This window comes from Vombatus ursinus, unplaced genomic scaffold (genome assembly GCF_900497805.2).
Source record: "Vombatus ursinus unplaced genomic scaffold, bare-nosed wombat genome assembly UNPS02000582.1, whole genome shotgun sequence".
In the NCBI taxonomy this organism is placed as follows: Eukaryota; Metazoa; Chordata; class Mammalia; order Diprotodontia; family Vombatidae; genus Vombatus; species Vombatus ursinus.
In genome coordinates this window covers 22,287,578-22,299,774 of record NW_020940360.1, presented here as the reverse complement: position 1 = coordinate 22,299,774, position 12,197 = coordinate 22,287,578, and the positions used below count along the sequence as shown (strand labels likewise).

The 12,197-nt window shown below is 37.7% G+C and overlaps 1 protein-coding gene across 2 annotated transcripts in view; it reads right to left on the bottom strand.

Annotated features, from left to right (window-relative positions):
• Positions 1 to 1,098: 1,098 nt before the first annotated feature.
• KLHL32 (kelch like family member 32) overlaps positions 1,099 to 12,197 on the bottom strand; it is a 294,695-nt gene continuing 283,596 nt past the window's right edge. For both annotated transcript variants that reach the window (XM_027855902.1, XM_027855910.1), the window contains 2 exons: positions 10,918 to 11,012; positions 1,099 to 1,389 (listed from right to left, as the gene is read on the bottom strand). In XM_027855902.1, the coding sequence (XP_027711703.1) occupies positions 1,228 to 1,389; positions 10,918 to 11,012 (257 nt within the window). In that variant the 3' untranslated portion in view covers positions 1,099 to 1,227. The remainder of the gene's footprint in view (positions 1,390 to 10,917; positions 11,013 to 12,197) is intronic.

Here is a 12,197-nt window from a genome sequence, read left to right as displayed (position 1 = left end):
CTAAGTATTCAAGATTGACATAACCTTTAATAAAGTAAGAAAACTTTTAAATTCTTTAGAACTGCCTTTTCTAGGTTCAAATTTATGTCAAAGCACTTCATGGTATGTAATTAGTACAAACTAATTTTTTTAAGCTTTTAAATGTCATCTTTCACTGAACAGAGTTTGAATGAGAGATGTTTCATAGTTATTACTTGAGGCAAGGATTTGTACAAGGTTAGAGATAGATGGAGTAAGTAAACTCTCTTCATCCTAATTACTATCTACTGTTCATTTTGGGATTTGTATACATTTTCCTATGTACTTTACACTTTTCAAGTTGGATCTGGTCATTTTTAAACATAAAAAGAATCTGTATTCCCTGTGCTCAGTTACATGATCCTGAAGACAGCAGTGATATCTTGTAATTTAGGAGTACATTTTTTTTTTCCTTAAGAAGTCAAAACACTTCACAGTGCTTGTCTCATCTTCAAAACATCCTTTTTGGCATGGAAAGAGGAGATAATTACACTGCTTAAACAATAAGGAAGCTTAAAATTTGAGAGAGGTTATACTTTCTGCCCAAGGTCACAGAGTGAGTAAAATAGTGTAAGAATTCAGAGTTTTCTGGCTTCCCCCCCCAGCCTTTTTTCCATTCTGTTATTCTTGGATTACCTTGAATAAAATATGACATTTAAAAATTTATCATACTGTGATGCAGAGCCTTTACTGAATGGGGATAGGTAATAGTTTTTTGTTGTTGTTTTTTTTTAATGGTGAAAAGTCTAATACTGAAAGATTCATTATTTTGTTGAATCAGTGATGTCATTAGCAAGAAATAAATTTGCACAGCTAATATAGTACTGTATAATCCTGGACAACACTAGCTGGGGAAGACACGTGGAGAATGTATTTAAGACACATGGAGCCACATAAAGGCAAGTAACAGGTTGTCACTGGGCTATACCATGATTAAAAAAAAATTCATGTACCATATGGTATGTTGACATGTGATAAAGGAGAAAAAAATGACAGGAGTTTTTCAATAATGTGTTTTAGAAAATGATTATTTTTTTACTACCATGTATCTGAATTTAAGACAGATGTATAAAACAGGACAAGGAAGCACTGAGCACTGACTCCTTCCACTCTCAATGCCCACAGTCAATCGAATAGTCAAGCTTCAGTGACTTTCTCCTTTTCTTTCCTCCTGCTCTTGACTTGTGTGAAACAGCACATTTGGGATGTTCAGACATTGCCAATCCTGTGATGAGGCACTTGCAGGGTTTGGAGGTTAGGACATGTGAAATATGGAGCTGGAAGGAAGCATGCTGCTATTCCATTGGAAGCAAAAGGAAGTGTTGGTCCATAGAACACCTCTTCTTTGCCTTCTCTGCTAACATCCAAAACCTGCCGAGAGAAAAGCACTTGAATACTCAGAGAATAAATCCTACTTGCCAAAGTTTGCAGATGGTAAGTGAATCTTGTTTAACACAACAAGAACCCATTCCCTCCCTCAGGTGTCAGAATGTGATTTCTGATTCTCCAAATTTCTGACCAACCAGTACTTGCAGACACTGTATTGTACCTCATCTTTTGATGGTAAAATACACAAACACATACTGAGAGGCAGGAGACTAGTGGAAAGAAAATTGGACAGATTTCAAAGACTACGTGTGCCTTAGCTCTATCCCTTCCTTATTAATGTATGAAACACTTTGTATGAAACTTTGACCTCTCTGTGCTTTTCTTTCCATAATAATGATGATGATCTGATATTTATGTACTGCTTCAAGGTTTCTAAGACACTTAATGAACCTTTTCTCATTTGAGCTTCACTACAAACCTTTATGGTAAATGCTATAGGTATTATTCCCATTATACAGAGGAGGAAACTGAGGCTTGGGCAGGCAGGCTGAGTGACTTGCTTACCTAATAAGCATCAGATGTGGGATCTGAAGCCAAGTTTTCTTAATTCTAAGTCCAGCACTCCAACCTATAATACACCGATGATGCCATGTCATCTTCCCTGCTTACCTCACAGGGCAGATAGCATATATGAAAGCATTACTATAAGTGAGGGGTCAGTACTTCAATGAATTGTATCAGTACAGGCATGACAGATTACCTGACTCTCCAACTTAACGTTTCTTAAAGAAATGCTGCAGCTCAGAGGAGTTAAATATTTTGCCCATGGGTCACAAAATTAGTAAGTGTCAAAAATGGTATTAGAACCCAGGTATTCTAGACTCAGATGTAGCATTCTATTGAATAGATGTGTATATATGTACATATACATAGATATGTGTGTATATGTATACACATACACATATGTATAAGTATGCAGAAAAACTTACTGTGTTGCCTGCCTCTAAGGTGGTAGGACCATGCATATGCATGAAAACTCGTTACATGTGTAGTATATTTTTACCCATGATAACATTGCAATAAATGATAGTGGATAAGGTTTTGCTCTTCTACCTATCCCCCATAAAAAAATTAATTCAGCAAACACATAACAAAATAAAGAGTATATCTTTCCACTATTCTCTTAATTGTAGTCAATAAGATATAAACTGACTCTCAGCCTCTGAAGCGTCCACAGGTAAATACAAATGAAACTTTTGGAGGGAGGAGAGACAAAACCAAGCTTTAAACTATAGATGGGTTAGGAATGTTCATTAACTGAAACCTACTATGACTGGGGCTGAACCAGGGGCATTTTAAGAACTCTTCTCTGACATAAACATGCATCAGAGAATCCCTCCGGAGGTCATGTAAATGTGTTAATTTCTGCTACTTCTGCCTTCGCTGAGAAACTAGAAATACATCAAAGAACGCAAACATTCAATTCCTAAATGACTTGTCACGGCACCGACATGTTACATTGAGGGCAAGAGTTACTCAACAATAATGAGGCTCTACAGCCTAATCAAAATTACAGGTCACAAGTTGTGAATACCCCAACTTGGCTTCCTTGCCCTAAAGAGCTTCAAGGAGGGCATAGTAAACAAGGTGAAGAAAAGAAATACTAAGAGGTCCTTCAGCAGTATAACCTGAAGCATACAGACTTAGGGATTGGTGCACGGTTTCAGCGGCCGATCACTAGAGTCTGCTTTTGATTTCATTTAAAGAAAATGCATCAGCTCGGGCCAAACAACTGAAAGTAATAGACAGGGCTGTTAACCAAAAGACTAGGCTACAGTAATGCTTCAGGATATACAGGCTAGGAATTGTTTAGCCACACACAAGCAGGTCCAATCAACATCAAGAGCATTGTCTTTAAAATCTAAGGACAATACGCTTTGTCTATTGCTGAGCCCGTCATGGGACTCAAGTGTTAGGAAGTATTTGCATTATGGAATAAACTGTACAAATAACAACTAGTCAAAGGGCCACCAGCAAAGGGTATACTGAGGCTCCTCGTATTACTTATAGGATGGTGGAACTTGGAATTTTCTGACTTTATTTGATTTTATTGATGGAAGAAAGGTATTCCTTGAGAAGCAGAATTCTACCAGAAAAAAAAAAATGCATTTCAGATGAATTTCAAATAGGGTAAGAAACTAAGTGTTCATAATAGATTTAATAATACTTTGCAACATGCATTATCTTTCTCTAGCCAACTGAGTTCTAATATACGCACGATTTGTAGCTGCTCATATTTATTTGACACAATTAGGCTGATTCTCTTGCTTTGTCAAATGGTGAAATTCATACCTTACCCAAAACCAGTCTTTCACACCTGTAATCTCACTGTCATGTTCTTGCCCAACTCACTTCTTGTCATCCTTGTTAAACAAACATGTATTGGTGACCAATTGTGTACAGGGCACTGTGCCCTTGTCTTCCTTGTCTGCTAGTGCTCTGAAGCCAAAGGGGAGGCATTAAATTGGAAGAGATTTAAGTACATCTATTACTCTGTAAGAAAATAAGTGATTTTTACATATCTAAGTTTCCATGAAAATAAATACAGAAATACATTCTTCTCACGCCAAGTAAATCTTTGTCACACATCTGGAGCAAAATGAGCTCTTGTAAGTATGGAAGCAACAGCAGGATTTGGCATGCCTCAATTGGCATTTTTTTTCTTCCTTTAGAGAGGAAACTACTATTAATACCTTGGCGCTAGGCTTTACAAATGTAGGGAGACCTTTCTTCAATTTATTTACACAGTACCCTTGCTGGTAGTTGTCATTTATCTCTCCAGAATGCATCTCTAAGGGAGAGGAAGGATTTAAGGCCACTCAGACAGAAATATGTCAGAATACACAGTTAAAAGAAAAGATACCATTTGAAGGAAGGTAATCAGCCAGAGACCCTTTGTCTGACTGTCTGGGCCAACAGAGACTGCATATGTTAAACAGATGTAATACATTTAATCTGTGAGCATAGGAAAGGAAGAGTTGGCATTTTTCCCCCCCAAAAAAACCCTCCCTTATTAGCTGGCAAAAAAAAAAAGGCATCTGCATCAAGGTGCTGCCAATTTGGCGAGCGTCCCTTAGCCAAAAGGAAATAATACTAAATGAAGAACAGTAGAGGTGCACTGGAAATGCAAACTAATCACTTGCACACGTATGCAGCTGCTGCCCTGTACGTTATTCTTCATACATGGCAAAGTAGATTAGAATCAATGCTTCGTGCCAAATATTTGTTATACCCACATAAAAATAAACAATAGCACTTCTACATCTGTCAGAAACCCTTATTTCACATATTTGTCCTGTGGTTTCATTAAAAATAGTCCCATGCCATAATCCTAACAGTTGACTATATCAGGTGTGTTCTCTTTCACAGCTGCTCTTGAGACAAAGAATACCGAATGCAGCCTGGTACAGGTCAAGGATAAATAGAGAAATCACATAGCTCAGACTAGTGGAAGTACATGTTTTCTTGGACCAGATAATTTGGTTAGTCCATTGCTGGGTTGTAGTGAAAGTTAGGGAGTAACCTGGGAGGAAGAAAGAATTAAGCATCATAAGATTAGAAATTTAGGTTTGGAAGGGACTTAATGGCTATCTAATCCAGCTCTCTCAATCTCTATGTAAGCCAATTGAGAATCAAGAGGCTAAATTACTGGCCCAGAGTCACAGAAGTGGTCACCTGACTACAAATCTAGCACTCTTTCTGCTGTCTTACGGACCTAAGGTTTGGCTATATCTTTAGAATCTCTAAATTTACATGAAAGCAATTTTTTGAAAGTAATTTAATCAATCAGTAAATATTTATTAAGTCTTGACTATGTGCCAGGCACTGTACTGAGCACATAGAGGCAGAAGACAGTCCCTGTCCTTGAGGAGCTTGCAATCTAACAGAGGAGACAATATGCAAACAAACATACAAAGTGTGCTACCAAGAGGATAGACAGGAAATAATTAAAGGAGAGAAGATACTGGAACTAAAAGGGGTTAGGAAAGGCTTCCTGTACAAGGAGGAATGTCAGTTAGGATTTAAAGGAAGCAAGTAAAGTCAGTAGCTGAAGTTTAGAAGGGATAGCATTCTAGGTATGAAGTCAGCCAGAGAAAATGCCTGGAAATGAGAGTGTCTTGTTCGTGGGGCAGCCAGGAGGCCAGTGTCGACAAACCAAAGCATACATTTTGGAGAGTAAGGTGTAAGAAGTCTGGGAAGGTAGGAACGGGCTAGGTTATGAAGGTGTTATGAACGCCAAAAAGCATTTGGTATTTGCTCCTGGAGGCAATAGTAAGCCACTGGAGGTTATCAAGTAAGGATCAGACTTGCACTTTAGGAAAATCACTTTAGTGGCTGAATGGAGGATGGATTGGATTGGGGAAGAACTTGAGGCAAGCAGACCCAACAGCAGTTATTGCAATAATCAAGAGGTAAGGGAAAGAGGGCCACCACTAGAGTGGTAGCACTGTCAGAGGAGAAAAGGGGGCATATTGGAGAGATGTTGCAAAGGTGGAATGGCAGGCCCTGGCCCCAGCTTGGATATGGAGGGTGAGGGATCCAGGATGACTCTCAGGTTGACAGCATGAGTACTTCTCAGCAACATAAGATACAGGTTCTTCTGAACTCAGCTACAGAGAAGGGGTGGGAGATATGAATAGCATGAACCTGAAAGGAAGAGAGGTTGCTGAATGATTGAGGAAGAGGGAGAACTTGGAAGTAGCAATGGGGAGCAAGGAGTATTCTAAAATCCACACCCTGACCAGGAGCAAAAAGAGTGAGTAAAGATGCAGGGTAGCCAGGGAGGCCTTGGAGTTAAGATGTCAACAACATGCTTCTCTACTAGAGGGAATGTTTTGGGTTTTGTTTTGTTTTGTTTGCTTTTATGAAAATAAACATTTTAAAAGTTAAAAAAAAACTTGCTTATAAAAATTGTAACTTAAGAGGCATAGTTATATTACTCTTAATTAGTTCTCCACTATATGTCATTAATGATTTTCTTCAAGAACAGTGAGGGACGTTGGGCATATCCAAACCACACACACACACACACACACACACACACACACACAAACACAAGAGTTATCTGTGTCTGTCAAACTTAATGTCAAATTAGAATAAAAGTAAGATGTTTTGTAATTAAAACAGTTTTAATCTGACCTACTTAAACAAGCTACTGATGCCAATAAATTGGAAATGGATAAAAGGAATACACATTAATACTATTACTTCCTATGGAAGTTTAACCCAGGGACAGCAATCCTCACAACAAAAAGGACCAAAGTGCCTAGAAGCTCTTAACCAGCACACACTTGATCTCATTGCCAAGCGAAACACTTGTTTAGAAGGTAAACCCATTTGTAAAGTCTTATGGAAAATTATGATAAAATATTATAGACTCCATCAATTTGAAAAATGGCAAGGAGTGTACAGATAGTGAGATGAGATAATACAAGTCAGATCCTCAGAGCACATAAGGATAAAAATTGAAGGACAACAAACAACTAAAAAATATAAACAATGTGAAAGGAGGTCTGGAACAAATTTTTTCTTCGTCTATCAGAGTATACCCACTATATTTAGTCTCTACATAAAGGAAGCGTAAGGGTGAGCAAATCATTACCCCATCTCATAAAGAAAGTGGGAGCTAGGACAGTCACTTCAGAGCATATGCTACAGAAGTTGAAATGGCACTAAAGAAAATAAAAATGGAAAGAACAGCTTGATCAGACCAAGACTACACAGAGGAGGTCTATGATGGAGATAAAATAATTCACAAGTCCGTTTTCAAGATATCTGAAAAAACAGGAAGATACCAAATGAACAGGAAAATATCATAAGCATTATTATAAAAAAAATGTAGAGGATAGCAAGACTTTCCAACTCCTGTGTCATTGGAGATGTATGACAAAAAAAGGAAGTGGACCGGTGACATAACAAGTGAGAGGAACAAACACTGGTATCCACACAATGTCAAGAGATCTAATGGAAGGCCTCCAACATTTTGGGTGAACCATCTGTGGAGGATTTACACAACAACATGGACAGGAGTTGCAGAGTCTAGGTGGTACCCACCCTGCTGAGATCTCAGATCCATCAAAGGAACAAGCAACACATCTACTTTCACATCTCTAAAATCTTTAAGAATATTTTACACATATCAATCAATCAATAGGAACTGCTAAGTGCCTGCTGCATGCCCAGGCCCTATGCTAGGCACCAGAGATACAATGGCAAACATGAAGCAGTTGCTACCCTCAAAGAACTTATATACTTTTCTGGAAGACAACTGTACAGAGTATCCCCCAAAACTTTAAACTGCCCTAAGACTTTTGGGATACCCTGTGTGTATACATTATATACATTATGTATAGTCAAAATACAAACAAAATAAATGCAAGGTAATATTTAGGGAATCCTAGATGAAAGCATGAGAAGGAAACAGTCAAGTTCTCAGAAACTAATCTACAAGAGACTACTTTCTTACAATCACAAAACTGAGAAAAAAGTATAAATACAAGATCTTGTAATGCAAATACAGAGTATTTGTTTCTTATTAACTATAGAAAAGCATTTTCACTCAATACTCCTGGTCTCTTAAACACAGCCTTAAAGACTGTCTTAAAACAGGGTATCGCTTGTACACAACAAAATAATAAAAGATACCTAAAGAGAGATAACAAAAGATAACCTTGTTCAACAGTCTTTAGGTTATTAATATCAAGAGAAAATTAAACATAGTGAAGTATGCTCACTAAAGGTGTTTGCCAGTCTCATAAAGGATGTTGTGTACAGAGCTCAAAATGAAAAGAGATTCCCCATATATATCGTACTTATCTCCCAGATGCTCATGTTTCCAGACAATACTATACTAACTGCATCAAGACTTGGAACACTGCAGAGCCTACTAAATAAGATAATCACTCAAGAAACTTTGGTCTACTTAGCTACACAGCAAAATCCAAGGGAACAACGCGATTTTCCAGCCTTCTGTTATACAGTTGGATGAACAACCTATAGAGTGGATTGTGGGTCCATGATTACATAAATGTTGGACAGACATTGAAAATGGACGATGAATTAGCCCAAATCTGAATAAAAAGGAAGAAAAAAGGTGGCCAGAAAATATTTGGGAAATTGCGTGGCATTTTCAATAACCTCAAACTTTTATTACCAAAAAATCCCATCTCTTTAGCACCAATATTCTTCTAGGAATGATATATGGCTGTGAATTGTGAAATATATTCTCCATGGAATGATACTTGTATGATGACACCCAAAGGGTAATGGAGATTGGTGTTAAGTAGGCTTCAGTATATTGCCAAAAAGTTACATACACAAGCATAAATTAGATTAAATTCCACTCAACTAGCATTTTAAAGCACATTCTACATACCAAGCATTATATTAGGTATGAGAGATACAAAGACAAAAATCAAACCATCCCTGCTTTCAAGAAGATCACATTCTATTAGAGGAAATAATAAGTACATAGAAAATTAAATTCAAAATATATCCAAAGTAATTTCTAGAAGGAGGCCAGATTTCTAATATGAAAGATAATCTGTTAACCATAGGATGTTTAAGGAATAAAGGTAGAGAGGAATAGGGAAATAGGAGGGAGGAGGGTTAAGTAAAATAGGTATGAATGGTGGCCAGGGAAGGAAACTTTCCCATATGCAACCCACAATTCAGAATCACAAGGTATCTAAGTGAAGTTACAGGGTAATATATGTTTATGTATATATGTATGTATGTGTGTGTGTATATATATGTGTGTGTGTGTGTGTGTGTGTGTGTATGTATATGTATGTATGTATGTGTGTATGTATGTATGAGTATGTATGTGTGTGTGGTGTGTGTATAATATCAATCCCTGATTGATATTATAAACCCCTGAGTGAAAAGTAGAAAGAAAATATGAGGTGTGGGGAAAGGTTGAACACGTATAGCAGCTGGGCAGATAACCAGCTCCTAGGCTTACCTGCTGGCCAAGGCAGGGAATGATGGAATTCTAGGCCTTGACTGTTTATGAAAATGGTGGATGGTGGATGATATTACATCAGGACAGTGGTCAGGTGGAAATTTGTAAACTGACTTAAAAATCACAGTTGGTTATAAAATGCCTCCTTGGTTTGCACATCTTTTCCTCCCCAACACTTTGCCAATACTTATAAATGTGAAAGACTATCCCTTCTTCTTTCCCTCCCTCCCACCCCCAAGCAAAAAGCATACATGTTATACATACATAAATCTTAGAAGATTCTCCAGAGCTCACCAAGGCCTTACTGGAATGAGAACAGACTTACACCCTGCTCAGAAGAAAAAAAGCTACAACTGTATTAAATATCACCTAAATATAACCAAGCACTTGTCTCCCATCAGCTGGATAAAAACTCCCAGGAAAGCTCATTTTGCAGCACCTCTAAGCTCACCAACCATGTCCAGATGGCAATTCCTCATAGGCTTGGAAACCACAGACAACTGACACAGATTGCTTGCACTTAACAGAATGGCTAATTTGTGCAGGAAAGAATATAAACGCTCCAATCAGGGAGCTTCCCATCGGGCTGATCTCTTGTACCATGGCAGATACCGACTGACTCCAGCATAGTTTATATGCCTGGGAGAACTGAATCTCTTCCTTCGTTCCCTGATTTCAAGTCAAGTCAACAAGTGCTGGGCATCCCTGCCACCCTTGCTCCAATAAAACACTCTCTTTTCAACAGGGTATTTGAGTTTAGAGGGAGGAAAGTGTCATGTAGTCAGACAACATATAAACTAGAAATACAAAACTATGGCCAAAAACATTTTAAAAAAACAGGTCCTGTCTAAGGAAATCATTGGCATCTAGGACTATTTCCAAAAGCATGCTGAGTTCTGTGCTGGGCCTGAGCTGCTAACGTCAGCTTGTGCCAACACTGCTTTGGGACTGGTTGGCCAATGACAAACCACTTGCTGCTCAGAACAGCTCTGGGAACCGTCTGCCAGAAAGTAAAGCAGGCTTTGTAGCCAACAACAATGGAAATGCACAAGCCTTAAAAAGAAGAATCCTATTATTTTCAGTTCTGATACTTAGAAAACAAAATGACAAATGCAAAGAAGGAGGGTGAATGTTTTTAAACTGTTACAATAGTTTTCTTTTTTTTTGTAGTTTTAAAATAGGAGTGAGGGTCTCTCTCTTATTCATATACATACATATATGTATACATACACACAGTGATACATATACATGCATACACATACATACATACATATACACACACACACACACACACACATTCCTGGCTCATTCCCTTTTTCTTTCAGGGGCACAATCTTTTAATAAATAAAACTTTCAACATGCAGTCAGAGCTCAGCTTAGTGGCAGAATGAGTAGCACACACACACATTCACACACACAGAGGCACAAAATATACTCTCAGCCTCTCTCTTCACTCCAATGCTTTTCCTCATTTAGTAACAGCACTGCAAAAAAGTAACCTTTCTGAACCACTTGAAGAGACTTCAAAAGGAACCTCAACTACCCACCTGGATACATGCCAGAGGCTCATTTGTCCAAATCGAATAGCCACCAACTAAATATATTCTTCCATTATGGACAGCAACTCCGGATTCATTTTGACCTAAAGCAAAAAGGAAAAAGGAGGGAGTAAAATACACCACCTGCATGTTTTAATTAACCCTTTTGGCACTGAGAGTTGCAATTTCTTTACGCTGATGGATTTAACAGAAACAGTGAGAGACAGGTGGCAACTGATCACTGCCTCTCGGGAGGTAGAGGGTAGAACCATTGTGGGCCCACTAAGCTGCAGAGAAGTAATCTGCGTGATGATATAAGGGTAAAAAAAATGGGGCAAATAATTACTACAAACCATTAGTAAAATGATTTATTAAATGTTAATTTAAGTAGGGGGGCTTCCATCTAACTAAGAGCATATATGCTACCAATTTACATTGGTACTAATCTAAGTCATGAAGGGAAAAGAACAGAGCTTGTTATTAGCGGACCTGAGTTTGAGCCCTGGCTCAGCCATGTATTAGCTCTTCTATAAAATAATGGTAATAATATTTTCACTAAGGAAAGCACTATACAAACTGTAAGGCACTTCATAAGTGTGAACAATTAATATTTTTATGTCACATCTTTGAGATGTGGAACGTCTCCTGAACATGAGAATGGAAGAAAATGTTTAAATCTGTAGTCTATGTTTCTTAACCCCAAAGACATTAGCTCCTTGAAGGAAGAGATTTCTTCTTTTTTTTTTTTTTAGTTTTTGTGTCTTTAGCACCTAACACAATGCCTGATATGTAGTAGATACTTAATAAAATGCTTATTGACTGACTGAACTCTGAGTGAAAAAGTTATTCCTATGAATTGCAAAACATGTCTATATTGAATATTACCTATTAAAATAAAAGGATTCTAATATATATGCGCATTGTGTGAATATGTGTGTGTGTATATACATATACACATTCAGACAACAGTTTTTGAATTGTTTTGAAAATAGTTGATCTGGAAACAATTTGGGGAAACCCTAAACGCTGACACATCAAAATAATTTAAGTCCTAGTTTAGTGCTGGTAGTGTTTTTTTGTTTTGTTTTTAAAGACAGAATAACTCAAGGATACATATTCTTCTGTAGAGGACATGAAACAATGTGATAGTCACATTTTATTGATGGGCTGACAAAGGATTGGCTGAAGCAATAAATAAACTATATCCTAAGCCAGTCAGAATCACAGATCTAGGGAACTAGATAGTCTAAGATCCAGTTGTGGTAACTTAGAAGAAAGCTATACATGCA